We start from the raw sequence: 17,672 nt of genomic DNA on the forward strand, positions 1-17,672 counted from the left end.
TTCAAATATCAGAATTCAAATATCAGAATATCAGGCAATTCAAATGTCAGTAAGTTTTCACGTGAACCAAGTAAATGAATCATGAATGGAAGGATGGAACTATGTCTCTAAAACGAAAGCCGAAATCAAGAGTGGATCACTTGTCAATTAAATTAGACCCTGAAGCTGCATGACCTTATCCAATCCTGGAAATACATGTTCATTCAAACTCTCTTTCAATATCTCCTTTTTTGACTTGGTTTTTTATTATACATAATAATTAGTATTTCTGTGATTTATATACCTCACAGAATATACACATAGAATATATTATCCCCTTGACATAAGATTTTAACCTTTTTTTTAACTTTTTATTGAGATTATAATAGTTTACAACCTCGTGAAATTTCAGTTGTACATTATTGTTTGTCAGTCATATTGTAGGTGCACCACTTCACCCTTTGTGCCCACCCCGACCCCCCTTTCCCCTGATAATCACTAATCTGTTCTCTTTGTCCACATGTTTAACTTCCACATACGAGTGGAGTCATACAGAGATTGTCTTTCTCTATCTGGCTTATTTCACTTAACATAATACCCTCAAGGTCCATCCATGTTGTTGTGAAGGGGACGGTTTTATCCTTTTTTATGGCTGAGTAGTATTCCATTGTATATATATACCATATCTTCTTTATTCAATCATCAGTTGATGGGCACCTAGGTTGCTTCCACGTCTTGGCTATTATAAATAATGCTGCAATGAACACGGGTGCATGAGACTTCTGGAATTGCTGATTTCAAGTTCTTTGGATAGATACCCAGTAGCGGAATAGCTCGGTCATATGGCATTTCTATTTTTCATTTTTTGAGAAATCTCCATACTGTTTTCCACAGTGGCTGCACCAGATGGCATTTCTATCAGCAGTGTATGAAGGTTCCTTTTTCTCCACAACCTCTCCAACATTTGTTACTTTTCGTTTTGGCTATTTTTGCCATTCTAATGGGTGTAAAGTGATATCTTAGTGTAGTTTTCATTTGCATTTCCCTGATGATCAGCGATGATGAACATCTTTTCATGTGCCTATTGGCCATCCATATATCTTCTGTGGAGAAATATCTGTTCATGTCCCCTGCCCATTTTTTGATTGGGTTGTTTGACTTTTTGTAGTTGTGTCAGTTCTTTATATATTATGGAGATTAACCCTTTGTCAGATATACGACTTGCAAATTTTTTTTCCCAATTGGTGGGTTGTTTTTTTGTTTCAATTCTGTCTTCCCTTGCTTCGAAGAACCTCTTTAGTCTGATGAAGTCCCATTTGTTTATTCTTTCTATTGTTTCCCTTCTCTGAGAAGACATGGTGTCTGAAAAGATCCTTTTAATACTGATGTCAAAGAATGCACCGCCTATATTTTATTCTAGAAGGCTTATGGTTTCAGGTCTTACCTTTAGGTCTTTGATCCATTTTGAGTTTATTTTGGTGAATGGTGAAAAAGAATAGTCAATTTCATTCTTTCACATGTGGCTTTCCAGTTTTCCCAGCACCATTTGTTGAAGAGACTTTCTTTTCTCCATTGTATGCCCTCAGCTCCTTTGTCGAAGATTAGCTGTGCATACATGTGTGGTTTTATTTCTGGGCTTTCAATTCTGTTCCATTGATCTGTGCACCTGTTTCTGTACCAGTACCATGCTGTTTTGATTACTGTAGCTTTGTAGTATCAAGATCTCCTATTTTTAAAAAGGGTCTTTACCTTAACTGATAACCACAATTAAATTTTATACTTTAATTCATGAGTTTTAACCCCTAGCTTGGTGCCGAAACTAAGAATGAACCCTAACTTGTTACCAGATTAATGAGCTTTGTCTCAGCCCTGAAAACTTTCTCCAGCACATGGTGAATTTTTCCCAGATCTTCATACGATTGCTATTAAGAACAGGACTGTGAGAACCGTAAGGGCTCCCACATTTGAGAAATTGCTGTTCAAATTTTTTTTTTGCATAAAAGTTCCATCTTGTCCTGGCCCCTGCTGAGTTTTCATCTTTTGTCATCTTCTCATGACCAGGGTTCTATTTTTCCACCTCCCTTCTAATGTTGCCTCAATGTCCACACCACTCAGTCTAAATCCTGTCTTTCAAACCTCAGCTCTGTTCCACCAACCACAAATTTGAGAAACTCTGATTTCCTTTCTCTCTTTCTGAGGGTCAGCTACAAACTGTAAGAAAAATTGTATCTGCTGAAAAGTGCACCAATGATTTGTTTTTAACAAATGATGTTGGGGCTGGCCCCGTGGCTGAGTGGTTAAGTTCACGCACTCCACTGCAGGCGGCCCAGTGTTTTGTTGGTTCGAATCCTGGGCACGGACATGGCATTGCTCATCAAACCATGCTGAGGCAGCATCCCACATGCCACAACTAGAAGGACCCACAACGAAGAATATACAACTATGTACCGGGGCGATTTGGGGAGAAAAAGGAAAAAATAAAATCTCTAAAAAAAAAGAAAAAAGGTAAATCAATTTAAAAAAAAAAATGATGTCCATAAAGGAAATGTAGTAAGTAGTATATAGAGTGATTCTTGGAAGTTGATCCAAGCCATCAAAATCCATATCTAAAAATTTTTCCACTTTTTCACCAACACAAAATCTTGACAGAACCAATACAGATCATCTTCCTATGGCTTAGTAGTCAACAGAATAAAACTTGGAGAAAGATGCAGAAATGAACTCCTCAAAATGGTTTGAACACTATCATAAATTTTATTATTAGGAGTATGTAAAGGAAAAGGGTATCTATGCAAAGACTAACTTTATCTGTTATTGCTTGAATTACACAGTTAAAGACTACCAAAGTGTGACATATTCATCAAACGCTAAGTATAAATATATTTTAGTAAGAAAACCACTGTTGACAATTTTAAAATAGAAAAATAAAACAAATTAAAGAAGGAAATTATACAGCTCCCAATACGTGTAACACATACCACACTCTACCATAATGTTGTTTATTACAGTCTGTCCCTGCTCTCAGCTGTGAGCTCTAAGATGGGGAAACCATGCCTTATTCATACTTATCACCAAAGTTCAGCGCAGTGTCTGGCACATAAATGTTTGATATGGGGCCGGCCCAGTGGCACAGCAGTTAAGTGTGCACGTTTCGCTTCGGCAGCCCAGGGTTCGCCAGTTCTGATCCTGGGGGCGGACATGGCACCACTTGGCAAGCCATGCTGTGGCAGGCATCCCACATATAAAGTGGAGGAAGATGGGCATGGATGTTAGTTCAGGGCCAGTCTTCCTCAGCAAAAAGAGGAGGATTGGCAGCAGAGGTTAGCTCAGGGCTAATTTTCCTCAAAAAAAAAAATAAATAAAAACAAAAAAATAAAATAAATGTTTGATAAATTAATGGATGAGAAGATACATAAATTCCAAGAATAATTCTCTTAGGAGGTACATCTGGTTCCCACTGTCCATCTGAGTAACCTTCCCTCACTTGGACTAATTACAATTCTGCTTTTTGGAGCAATGGAGAATAATTCTTCCTCTTCTACATAAGAGCCTTTTAATTAGACAAAGAAAATATGTGTGATGGGGGGACCCCTCCCAGTATATGAGTTAGGGCATTTGTTCTCAACCCTGGCTGAACATTAGAATTACTTTGAGAGCGTTTAAACATTACTAACGAGTGGGCCCCACCCCAGTCAGATTAACTCAGGCTGTCTAGGGATGAGACCTAGGCTTGCTGTTTTTTTAACTCCACAGGTGAATGCAATACGCATCCAAGATTGCAAACGACTGAGTTAGGGGAACTGGGTTCTAGCTCAGCCTCTGCAAATAAGCGTTTCCCCTTAGGCATTTTACTTCAACTCTGTGTTTCCATAGCTATAGGATGAGGGTAACACCTGCCTCTATTTTACACTGTTGGTAAAATCAAAGGAAATAATATACAGGGAGTGCTCCCAAAAAGGTGAAACTGCTCGACAATTGCTGGCACATTAAAGATACTTCCTTATTTTGGACCATATCACAAGAAAGGGAATTTTTCCAGATAACCCTATAAGAAGGGATACCTGACTAGACAAAAGCTGGGAGTGGGGGCTGGCCCCGTGGCCGAGTGGTTAAGTTCGCGCGCTCCACTTCGGCGGCCAAGGGTTTCGCTGGTTCGGATCCTGGGTGTGGACATGGCACCGCTCATGGGGCCATGCTGAGGTGGCGTCCCACATGCCACAACCAGAGGCACTCACAACTAGAATATACATCTATGTACTGGGGGGCTTTGGGGAGAAGAAGAAAAAAAGAAGACTGGCAACAGTTGTTAGCTCAGGTGCCAATCTTAAAAAAAAAAGCTGGGAGTGTTGGGAGCGGAGTAAAGGAGGTTTGAATTAAACACATACTTCATTTGAGCCAACACCATTTAAAAAATGCTAATGCAATCTTAAAATGCCTTAGTAGAATTCCAGTGTCAGGAGCAATGGAGGTAATAACCTCATTTATATTCTGCAATAGTCAAACTGTAACTGGAATATCCTGTTGAGTGCAGAGTACCTCATTTTAAGAAGTCATTAACAGACTAGTATGTGTCCAGAAGAGGGTGAATTGACTAATTCGGCAATCATGTCACATGAGAAATGGTTAAGGAACTAGGGATGCATGGCCTGCAAAAGAGATGAGTTGGAAGGGGGAGCTGCCTTCACAGGACTGAAAGGCTGTCACGTGGCAGAGGAAGACTTATTCTCTATTGCTCCAGAGGAAGCAGAAAGAGGAAGGTACTGGGATGCACAGCATAACAAAGAACTTTGACAACAATGCAAACAGCACGTATCAGAATTCTTGGATGTATTTACTTTCAAGATTCTTGGGATCCACTTACAAAGACTGTTTCAAGAGGTCTAGTACGTGCCCTGGAATCTGCATCTAAAGTAGCCTCTGGGTGATTCTGCATGGTGCTTTTTTTAAATAATAATCTTTATAAAAGGTTTATTGTAATATAATTCACACACCCTAAAATTCATCCACTTAAAGTGTGCAATTCAATGGCTTTTAGTATATTCACAGAGTTGTACAAGCATTACCACAACTTGAGAATGCTTTTTTTATCACCTCCAAAAGAAACTCTGTACCCACTAGTAGTCACTCCGCAATTTACCCCGAATCTCTCAGCCCTAGGTAATCACTAATCTACTATCTATAGATTTACCTATTCTTTACATTTAATATAAATGGAATCATACTATACATGGTATTTTGTGACTGCCCTCTTTCAGTTAGCATAATGTTTTCAAGATTCATGACGTTGTAGCACGTATCAGTACTTCATTCCTTTTTATTGCTAGTAATATTCCATTTTATGGATAGACCACATCTTATTTATCCATTCATCACTTAATGGACATTTGAGTTGTTTCCACTTTTTGGCTATTATAAATAATGCTGCTATGAACATTCATGCACAAGTTTTTGTGTGGACTTATGTTTCATCCCTCTTGGTTATTTACTACAAGGGGAACTGCTGACTCACATAACTCTATGTTTACCCTTTGGAGGAACTGCTAAACTCCCTTCCAAAGTGGCTGCACCATTTTATGTTCCCACCAGTAATGTACGAAGATTTCGATTTCTCCACATCTTGCTACCACTTGTTATTATCTGTCTTTGGTTAGAGCCATCCAAGTGGGTAGGAAGTGGTAACTCATGTGGTTTTGATTTGCATTTCCCTGATGGCTAATGATGTTGAGCATTCTTTCATGGGCTTATTGGTCATTTGCATATCTTCTTTTGAAAAAGCACAGTCCATTTTGAGAAACAATGATTTGTTTCTCAAATCAATAAGGACAATAACTTCAATGGACAAAAGCGCACCAAATACATTTAAATCTACAAGCTTATAATGATATTACAAAAAAGAAAAATCACCATTGGAGGATGTCGGCAAACCAATTATTTTGAAAATTGGTTAATATAGGGAAAGATTCAAACATTTATCCTACCTTTCTCATATCAACTATACACCTAAGTAAGAAAACAGATGATAAAGGAAAGCTTCTCTCTATAGAAGCATCCTGGCTAATAAATGAAGGAATAACAGACTATCAACATATTGCAATCTCAATTTAATATACCAACGCACTGAGCTTTAGCAGCTGCAAACATCGCCAAAAAAGCAGCAGACACCATGTGCCACCACCCGTGAAGCAGTCTTGCCAAAAAAAAAAAAAAATCAAAGTTAAATCTGATTAAACCATGGTCTAGAGATTCAAATATGAATTTATGGGAAACAGGACAGAAAAGACACATTGAACTATACCAAGGGGTGCGACAAGCATAAACCAGATTGTGGGAAACTCAACAAGACAAAGAACCAAATTTCTTCAACAAATAAACTGCAAGGAAGGAAAAAAAAAAGGGGAGAGAGGAAACTTACAGTTTAAAAGACATCAACCAAGCTTAGTGTGTGTGTCTTATTTAGATCCTAACTCAAACAACCTTTTAAATATATTAGCACAATTATAAAACAGGAAATTTGAACTCTGCCTGCATATTTAATTATACTAAAGAATTGTTAATTTTCAAAGATTTGAAATACTATTGTGGTTATGTTTTTTAAAGGAGTCCTTATCTTTTAAATACATATTGAAATATTTGTGGATAAAGTGCTACAATGAAATGAATTTACTTCAAAATAATATGGGAAAGAGAGAAGTAGGTGGCAGTATAGCTGAAACAAGATTGGCCATGAGTTGAAAATTGTTGAAGTTGGTGATGCATACATAAGGGTTCATTACACAATTCTGTCTACTTTTATATTTTTTGCAATTTTCCAAACTTTTTATTTAAAAAAGTGTTGGAGCCGGCCCGGTGGCACAGCGCTTAAGTTCACAGGTTCTGCTGCTCGGCGACCCAGGGTTCGCCAGTTCGGATCTGGGGTGCGGACATGGCACGGCTTGGCAAAAGCCATGCTGTGGCAGGCGTCCCACATAGAAATAGAGGAAGATGGGCACCGATGTTAGGTCAGGGCCAGTCTTCCTCAGAAAAAAGAGGAGGATTGGCAGTAGTTAGTTCAGGGCTAATTGTCCTCAAAAAAAATAAAAAATAAAAAAAGTGTTTTTTTAAAAGCTTGTCAAAACCAAAATAGGATATATTGATAGGGTGTGAGAGCCCCATCACCGGCCATAATGGAGAGGAAACTGGCTGGCCCTTTATTATAGTTCTTGTAAATAAACACAAGGATTTCTTCTTCCAACGCTAGGACTCTATTAAAACAAGTAGTCTTTTACAATAGGTCCAGGGCCAGCCCCATGGCGCAGCGCTTAAGTGCGCACATTCTGCTTTGGTGGCCCGGGGTTCACCAGTTTGGATCCCGGGTGTGGACATGGCACCACTTGGCAAGCCATGCTGTGGCAGGCGTCCCACGTATAAAGTACAGGAGGATGGGCATGGATGTTAGCTCAGGGCCAATCTTCCTCAGCAAAAAGGGGAGGATTGGCAGCAGATGTTAACTCAGGGCTAATCCTCCTCAAACAAATAAGTAAATAAATAAAACAGGTCTAGCTAAATCACCTCAATTTGCCACTTAATTTTGCTAACAAACTTTTTCTTGGAACTCTCAAAACTGTTTACAAACAACTATTATTAATCCAGTTTCCTTATGAAGTACATATATTTGCTTAAATGTTCACCCTTAAGGAACACAACAAGAGAAGAAACAGAAATTAATCAAATGAGAAAATATATTTAAAAATTTTTTTTTAAGTTTCAAATACAATTCACCTCTAAGGCACAATTATTGTTAGTATAAGCAATATGTTTACCATCAAATAATATACTTCATGAGACAAAGGTGTAATACATTTTCTGGGACTGATGAGTAACATCTGTTTCCTCAAAATATATGCACCAATATACTATCTTATTGAGCAGATAAGTTATAATCACTGCCCCTCCCCCAAAAATACTATTTTACTGATGTATATTTAGCCCAAAAGATTTTATAAGATGAAATAGAGTAAAAGGATAAATACAGCAAACAGAAACTAAAGAGTATGTCACCTCACGTAATGAGTACCACAGAATCACTGCATTACTTTCTAGAGAAGAAAGCGTGTGTGCAGAAAATAATAAGTTTAGTGGTTGGGAAACAAGGCAAGAAAAATAATAGGTATAACACATTCTCTACAGCATATTTATAAATTTAACCAAGCCCCTCAACTTCATTATTACAGTATTAAATATCAACATTTTTGCCTTCTTATTATAGTGTACTCAATTTTTTTTGTTGTTTTTGCATTCTGAGTTAAATTTTTCAAAATGTGTACTAGGTTTTATAGAATTGTAAAAAATCTCCTATTGGTAAAATGTGAAAGTATGAAATACTGACAAGACAGTGAAACAATAGGAATTCGACACTTCTGGTGGAAATATAAATTTGTACAAATACCTTAGAAAACAATTGGCATTGTCCAGTTAAATTGAAAATGCATTGTCTTAGTTTCCTGTGGCTGCTGTAACAAATCACCACAAACTCAGTGACTTAAAACGACAGGTATTTATTTTCTCACAGTTCTGGAGGCCAGAAGTCTAAAATCAGTATCACTGGGCCAAGTTCGAGGTGTTGGCAGGGCCACACTCCCTCCAGAGGCTCTACGGGAGAACCCACTTCTCGGCTTTTCCAGCTTTCGGTGGCTGCTTGCATTCCTTAGCTGCGGCCATGTCACTTTACTCTCTGCCTCTGTGATCACAAGGCCTTCTCCTTTCGTACTGTGTGTAATCTGTAGTCTCCCTCTGCCTCCCTCTATTAAAGACGCCTGTGAGGCACTGCCCCCAATCTGACAATCTCCCCATTTCAAGAGCCTTAACTCAATCACATCTGCAAAGAGCCTCTTTCCACACAAGGGAACATTTACAGGTTCCAGGGATTAGGACTCGATATCTTTAGGGGCCATTTTTCATGCCCTCGTGTATGTACATGCATACAGCCTACAATCCAGCAAAGCAGTCTTGGGTAATTCCCTGCAGAAACTCTTGTGCATCAACACCAGAGGACAAGTACAAGAATATTCACAGTGGGCTGGTCCCAGTGACCCAGTGGTTAAACTCAGCCCGCTTTGCTTTGGCAGCCCAGGTTCAGTTCCCAGGTGCAGACCTACACTGCTCTTTTAGCAGCCATGCTGTGCTGGTGGCCTACATACTAAAAAATACAGGAAGATTGCCACAGACGTTAGCTCAAAGCAAATCTTCCTCAGCAAAAAAAAAAAATATGTATATATATATATTCACAGCAACATTGTTAATAACAACCAAAAAAATGGAAACAAATATACATCAACAGGAGAATGAATACACTTTTGACGTAATCGTATAATCGAAATTGAGTCGCAGTGAAAATAAAAGTCTATCTACACACATTAACATGGAAGAACCATATAACACATGTGGAGCCAAGAAAAAAGCAAGTCACAAAAAACTACATATGGTATTCCACATTTATATAATGAGGTCTTAAAACACACAAAACTAAGCCCCATAGTGTTTAGGGTTGTGTGAATAATATGATAAAACAATAAACAAAAGCAAAAGAAAAATGAACATAAAATTCAGGATAGTGGTTTCCCATGTGGGAGTGAGACAGGGTTGGATTATAGAGCATGCAGGGGCCTTTAAAAGATTTTTTTTTAATTTTTTCCTTTTTTCTGCCAAAGCACCCCCTAGTACATAGTTGTGGGTCCTCCCAGTTGTGCTATGTGGGATGCCACCTCAGCATGGCCTGATGAGCGGTGCCATGTTCGTGCCCAGGATTGGAACTGGCAAAACCCCGGGCCACCCAAGCAGAGCGCCCGAACCCAATCACTCGGCTACGGGGGCAGCGGGGCCTTTAAGGTACTGGTGAGGGGCCGGCCCGTGGCCAAGTGGTTGAGTTCGCGTGCTCCGCTTCAGCGTGACAAGGCACCACTCATCATGCCATGTTGAGGCAGCATCCCACATGCCACAACTGGAAGGACCTACAACTAAAAATACACAACCATGTACCGGAGGCTTTGGGGAGAAAAAGCAGAAAAAAAAAAAAGAAGATTGGCAACAGTTGTTAGCTCAGGTGCCAATCTTTAAAACAAAAAGGTACTGGTGAGGACTCATTTCTTAACTGGGCAATGGGATCACAGAATATATAATATATATATATATATAAATTTACTTATATTTATATATTCAAAAATTCTACCCAAAAATATATATATCTTACATATATATAGTTTTTAAATACAGGATATATTTAATAATAAAAATCTTATAATTCCTATTATTATTCCAGCCTTGAAAAGCAGACCAAGATCATTATGCCCACTGCTGCTAAGGAGTTAGTGGTTTCTCTAGAGATGCCATCATTGTATAATGCAAAGCATCCCTAGTATAAGGCGTGAATGCTTAAGTGTCTCACATTTTTAGGAACAGCATGAGCTGACGCACAAGCGAAGCTCTGGGTGGTGTGCGGCTCGCTCTGCCTCTGGAAAGAGCTGCTGGTTGTCTAGGGAGACTGAGGCCTGGAGCAGAGACTCTGAATGGCAGTGGGGTGGGGAGCAGGCAGACTGCCTCCCAGGGGACATTTGGCAATGCCTAAAAACATTTTTGGTTGTCACAAATATAGAGTCGCTACTGGCATCTAATAGGTGCAGGCCAGGGATGCTGCTAAACATCCTACAATGCACAGGGCAGCCCCCACAACAGAGAATCATCTGGCTGAGGCTGGGAAACCTTGGTTGATAGAGTGCATGCAATAAGCCTAACTACTGCCATCTGACATTAAGTGTGACAAGGCAATCTCTCAGAAAGGATACAGAAAGTCCCAGTTTGCAAAATTTGCCATCCTCAGAATTTTGCACAGGAGGAATTCTAATCATATGTTCAATTAAAATACAAGTTTTACAGATAATTATTACATACCAGAAGCATTCTGATAGACTGTAAACTCCTCAAGGATGCAGACTTAACTTCCTTCATCTTTCTATCTTCTCACTAAAATCTCAGTGTGCTTTGAATTGTTTCTCCTGAAATAAGGCACAGAGCACAGCACCTGGCATGTAGTAAGCACTCAATAACATTAGTTAATTTTTTTAATGTTTTTAGATTTATTTCAAATTCTGTCAATATAGATTACAAACTCGTCTATTTTGTTCCCTAATGTATCCCAAGCACCAGAGAACCTCGTCCAGAAATAGATGCTCAATAAATATTTACTGAATGAGCAAGTGACTGAAAATGCTACCTGATAGTGCAATACAAACAAAACAAAACAAAACAAGAGAAGGAACAACAGACATAATGAGGCACCACCTCCAAACGCACTCCCAGGTCAGCAGCTGTATTTGAGACTCCCGATCTCATCTTCCTGGAGTCAGGCTGTCAGCTTCCAACGTGAACAAGAAAGCTGAAATCAGTGTCATCCATACTGTGGTTATAAGATCACAGACATTAATTCTAAACCCGAGGTCTGTAACTGTTTGGCTATGCTTGTCAAGAATATGAATATGCACCCACTGACTACTTAATAAAAATTAATGGGGCCGGCTGTGACCGAGTGGTTAAGTTCATGCGCCCCCCGTGAGCAGCCCAGTTCCGGCGCGGACATGGCACCGCTCGTCAGGTCATGCTGAGGTGGCGTCCCACACAGAACAACCAGGGGCACTCACAACTAGAATATACAACTATGTATAGGGGGCTTTGGGGAGAAGAAGACGGGGGCGCAAAAAAAAGGATTGGCAACAGATGTTAGCTCAGGTGCCAATCGAAAAAAAAAATAATAATAATTTTACTGATGACCATGGCTGACCTGAGTATCTCTAAGAAACACGAGAAATGCATCTTTTCTGCAGTTGAATCTTGCCCTTCTCATCAATTCCTGCTCACAGCTGTGCCAGACTAACTAAAACTGCCTGGAAACCTCGTCTATCACTTTACTGGTTATTTCTTCTACTAAATCAAGACTCCACTTTAGAATTCAAATCCATCTGTCTCCCTCAGTCTGCAAAGAACAAATGTTCAGAAAAACTAACCAACTAGCTAAAATTAAATGTATCTTTCATAGCTAAGACTTAATATGTTGTTGGGGGGGAGGGAGCAAGGAGTGTAAGGATTAACCACTAAAAAGAAGGTGACACAAAGTTTAATCATATTAGATACTTAGATATTCAACTCCTAGCTTAGCAAATCAGAGACAAACCCAGAAACTTTGCTAAAATGGATTTACATCTATACGCAAAACTTTCTGGTGAAATTAACAGTCAAACATTGCTCACTCAAAATAATTACATATGACTATCAACCCCAAAAGTTTGCTCATCCCTTTTCCTCTCATTTGGATATTAGAAAGGCTAAACTGGGGGCTGGCCTGGTGGTGTAGTGGTTAAGTTCCCACGTTCTGCTTCGGGGGGCCCAGGGTTCACCAGTTCGGATCCCAGGTGTGGACCTATGCACCACTTGTCAAGCCATGCCGTGGCAGCGTCCCACATATAAAGTAAAGAAAGATGGGCATAGATGTTCGCTCAGGGCCAGTCTTCCTCAGCAAAAAGAGGAGGATTGGCGGCAGATGTTAACTCAGGGCTAATCTTCCAAAAAAAGAAAAAGCCTAAATTGGCTCATAACCTACAGCTTCACTTTTGATATCTCAAACATGTAGGGTTCAATGCTGAGCTATTGGTCTTGTCCCATGATCAGAAAAACATAAGGAGGGGCTGGCCCTGTGGCCGAGTGGTTAAGTTCTCACGCTCCGCTGCAGGCGGCCCAGTGTCTTGGTTCGAATCCTGGGCGCGGACATGGCACTGCTCATCAAACCACGCTGAGGCAGCGTCCCACATGCCACAACTAAAAGGACCCACAACAAAGAATATACAATTATGTACCAGGGGGCTTTGGGGAGAAAAAGGAAAAAAAAAAAAATCTTTAAAAAAAAAGAAAAACATAAGGAAAAAATCCACTTTTTATGGCCTTTATCCAGAACCTATGACTTCAAATTTCTAAGAGTTTTATCAATTATTAAAGCAAAATATATAAAATTTCCCCTCTTGATTCTATCACTCCTGAGTTACAAAGTCTTTGCCTAGAAATAATACAGGATGAACAAACGAAAATATTCTACAAGACTGAAAAAGACCTCGTGCATTCTGAATTTCAACAGCCAGCAGTGGCTTCTGTGAGATTTTTGATTAATTCTTGCTCTAAGATATATTTAGTAGAAAAAAAAAAAAGTGGCCAAAACATGCATACAACATTGATGTCAAAAAGATAATACTTGGGGCGGGCCCCGTGGTCAAGTGGTTAAGTTTGCGCGCTCCGCTTCGACGGCCCTGGGGTTTTGCTGGTTCGGATCCCGGGTGCGGACATGGCACCGCTCATCAGGCCACACTGAGGCAGCATCCCACATGCCACAACTAGAAGGACCTACAGCTGAAGATGCATAACCACGTACCAGGGGGATTTGGGGAGAAAAAGGAAAAATAAAAGTCTTAAAAAAAAAAATAGGCATCCCAGTAATTCTTATCAGGTATGACTTGGAAAACCCTGCCCACCTTCTACCCCCACCCAAACTCCTTGTTTAGGTTGAAGCCAATTACTGCATACAAATTGGTTCTCATTGCTAGGATGAACTGTTTAAAAGCCAGATAGTGCATTCTCCAAAAAACAAAAGAGAAGAAAACCAAGACAATCTATTGGTTGAAACCACTCTTGGTTTCCAGAGAGAGAGAAAGGACCACTTTATAACATGAGGCAGGAGATGAAGCTTTTGTGTTGAGGCTGCCATAGTTCCTGAATTTCATCAGCCTCTACAATTGCTCTGTGAGTCACGGGTGACTTAGTCTCCCCAACTCAGTTGCAGGGAAAGGAGAAAGGAGCGGGGAAATGTGTTCAGCAACCACCCTAAGGGGTTGCTCTCATTTTAAAAATAGACAAAAAGAGACGTGGAATTGCATATTCCTAAATAAGAGCTTTCCCAGTAGAAACAGGTGATCAATTATTTGGATTAGTATTTCATATATACAGACAATGGTGAGTCCATGGCAAACTGGACAATGCATGTCCCTCCTCAAGGCGTTCAAATTCAAGTATTTTCCAAAAAATCCTGTATGCCAAACAACATCTATCCAGGGGTTGAATTTTGCCTTCTAACAACAGTGTGCAATCCCTGTGGGCCCAAATTCTTCATAATTCAGTTTCTTTTCCCATAAATATATAATTTATTGTATTAAATATATATTATTTCATGGGGGGGACGAATGTTGAACTTGAAAATCACGTCAATTATACTTCAATAAAGCTGAAAAAGCCTCTGAGAATAAATGAGTTGGCGCCCGTCAAGTAGGTTCTTTGAAAAATGAAACTCCAGGATTGGAAATACCCTAGTGATTGAAATAGAAAGCCAGGTAAAATGAGGAACTGACTTGCACTTCAATTACCTACCACTAACCATCCATATGTGTATTGATATTAGGAATATCAGATCCTAGTGGACAGAACTTGGAGCTCTGATTCCCAACCTTCCACCTAGTCCAACACAGCTGTGACACCTCACACTCCACCGAGTCACTGTGGCTTCCCGTCACAGCGATGCTCAGGGCAGAGGCAGAGGGGGCCCTGCAGCAGGTGTTAAGAATTGCTGATTTAGAACATAAGGACAGTATGTTGGCCCAAGCTGTGTTTGTTCTCATGCCAATTGCTTGCCATATGAACTATAAATACATTCCATTTATCCGGATGACGTGTAATAGGACAATATGCAGAATTCCCTATCTGAGCTTTTTCAAGCTTTCACCTCATTGGCTCCGCCAAGTCCTTGCCCCCGGCTTGAGCAGAAACAGTTCACTTCTTAGTTTGGACAGACCATAGAGATAAAATGGTGGAGCATAGTCAACATAAAGGTCGAACGTTTTTAAAGACCAAGCATTGTAAACGTGGGTCGAAAAAATTTTTTTATCTTTTATTTATTCAAATCACTGTAGCACAGAGAAAAGTAATGATTACTTTGGTATTAAAAAATAGACTAGATTAACACAAGAAGTGTTCTACAAGGGGATGCATTAGGAGGACCATATATTTTATTTAGGTGACCCTAGCATCTTTCTACTTTTGTAAGCAATCGCTAAAGCAGGAGTTAAGGAACTGATCAATTCTATGGCTGAGAGAAATAAGCCGCATCAAGCAGAGTCCAGTATGTCCTTGAAACAAGTTTTATGATGCTCCTGAATGTTGTATCAAACAGAACTATAGATAAAAACTTAAAACTTACACTCACTAAAATGTTAGGTAGAGCATAATCATTTTTTAAATGTGCACATATATGTTTTATATAATGTATGTGTACCTGTGTATATACAGAGTATTCATATAGAGAGGAGGAGGGAGAAAAGAGGAAGAGCTTCCAAAATCTTAACAGTAGAGGAATTATGCTTGATTTTTTATCTTCTTTTTTTCTTGTCTTTATTTTCCAAGTTGTGTACAATAAGCACAAATTGCCTTTGAATTGGGGAGGGGGCAGATATAATATGGGAAAAACACTTAAAATATAACATTAGGTAAATAAAGCAGGCTACAAAAAATAAAATATTTTTACCACTTTAAAAAATCATACATAGAGAAGGCTAGAAGAAAATCTGTAAAATGAATATTTTAAAAATTCGTTGCATGATATTTCCACGTCAAATTCTTCTCCAGGGAAGAGTATAATTAGCAAAGACGAGCCGAGCTTCTTGGGGAAGAAATCAGATGAAACACCGAGCTTTGCTTCTCTCTCATTATATGAATCTTGACTTAGCCATGCTGAGAACAGATGGCAAAAAAAATTGGCCCAGAACTCAGCTGCGGCAGTATAAACACGGTGGCCAGCAGGAAATACATTATTCTTACTTTTAACCTTTTCCTAGAAACAGTGCCTGGAATGTTATGGAGTAAAAATGGGTGAGCAAGTGTAGGAGGATTTTATTTTGGCAAGGGATGAGGGCAAAGAAGAAAAATAAATTTGATTAAAGAAGCCTACTTAATTCTAGAAAAGCAATAGAGTATATTAGGAATACCTTGAATAATTTTATATTTCTGAAAATTATTATGTATTTTTTGGAAAGGCTATTGGTAATAAAAATAAGCACTTTTTATTTTGGTATCAAATGTCTTTTTAGACTCAAAACCCAAAATAAACATACCATTCTCACAGCGAGCTAAAAGGAAGAAGGTACTAATCATTTCTGAGGAAACTGCAGATGTTATTAGAAAGAATATTATTTTGTGTAACCTTTCTTGCTTTGGTTTCACTGATTTGGGGAAAGGCACCGTCATATTCTCCTAAGCTTCTAAGCAGTCTAACGCAAATTCCAGAATTTGCTGCTTAGAGGTTTAAAGTGTCTATTTTGTGTTTCTTTATTAAGGATACACAGCCAATGAAATAAAAGAGGCCCTCTCCAATCTCTCAGTATATTTTTATCAAATAAACTTTACGCGCTAGTGTTCTTGGATGAACTCATTTTTCTGGGCTTCAAAAGAATCAAACATCTTTACAGTCCCTCAAGTGAATAAGACTTTATTTCATAATAAGAAAAAAATAATCCAATTTAAAAAGCTTAAGGCTGTCAGCAGGACACACCCTCAATTTTCATTCTCCACATACAGTCTGCTCTGATTTATGATGCCAATACTTTTGACCACATATCACACCTCCTGGTTATTACATCTTTCGGTGAGAGGGCTGGGTCACTCTTTGCTAATGTGGCTAGTTCAGTCAATCAGAACCAAATACTAAGTTGTGGTTCAATCTACATTAAGGCAGGGCCTTTTAGCCTCCCTTAGCAAGCTCCAGTCTGTGTCAGAAACCCAACTGAGTGTGAATGGCAGCATAAATCACCACCTTCATTCACCGGACACCCTGTTTCAAATTCTAGCCATCAGTCCAGTTTGGGTAAGGGTTTAATTTTCTCTATCTTGCAGATCTGAATGATGCGAACCCAGCTTTCTGTAGAGATGCATCAAGTAGCCAACCCTTGCACACCCCTCCTGATTCACTTTATTAGTGTTTACAAGGAATTCAAGACTCTTGCTTCCAAGGCAATACAAGTTTCCTAAAAGAACAGAGGTCCCCAGGGCACAAAGCGGACAGGGCTCATCAGCTTTGACGCTATCACCTCTCACCAAACATGCCAGGGTGGGGTTTGTTTAGTGCCTGCCAGGACACAGATAAGGGAGCACAGCTGGCCCTCCTTCTGCTATCTCAGAATATGGCTCACAACACCATGGAGATCTTTTCTAGGTAACCAATTTGAATACTCTTCTAATAAAAAACTAGGTGAGTGGTTTGGGAAAGAGGACTATCTAAGCAAGTACCCCCAACAAAGACAACTCTGGAGATCTCTAGATCTGTCTATAAACTATTTGTAGTGGTTGGATAGATACAAATGAATCTCATGCTTTAATAAACAGAAATTTCTAAGCAAGGGGGTAAAAGTGAAAGGTTTTAATTTAGTGTGCGGAGTTGTTTTTTTCCCCTTTTAAAGATACACATAAATCATGGAAGCTCATAACAGAGTATTTTTACATATTTTTTATGCTACATTGCCTGACTTGAATTGTGACAATGCACGAGAAAGATTTCATTACCAAGGACATCACATGTACCTACTTAGTAACGTAGCTTAACAGAAAATACTGCTCAGTGTGTTTAAGAGGCAAAAATTCCA

The 17,672-nt window shown here is 39.3% G+C and overlaps 1 protein-coding gene across 10 annotated transcripts in view; it reads right to left on the reverse strand.

Annotated features, from left to right (window-relative positions):
* HECTD4 (HECT domain E3 ubiquitin protein ligase 4) overlaps positions 1-17,672 on the reverse strand; it is a 186,251-nt gene that overhangs the window by 142,978 nt on the left and 25,601 nt on the right. Inside the window, exon 1 of one of the 10 annotated variants that reach the window (XM_070516102.1) lies at positions 10,903-10,926. The exons of the other annotated variants lie outside the window; for them this stretch is intronic. Coding sequence (XP_070372203.1) covers positions 10,903-10,911 — 9 coding nt within the window. The 5' untranslated portion in view covers positions 10,912-10,926. Of the gene's footprint in view, positions 1-10,902; positions 10,927-17,672 lie in introns of those variants that run through there. 10 annotated transcript variants of the gene reach the window in all.

This window comes from Equus asinus, chromosome 8, assembly GCF_041296235.1.
Source record: "Equus asinus isolate D_3611 breed Donkey chromosome 8, EquAss-T2T_v2, whole genome shotgun sequence".
In the NCBI taxonomy this organism is placed as follows: Eukaryota; Metazoa; Chordata; class Mammalia; order Perissodactyla; family Equidae; genus Equus; species Equus asinus.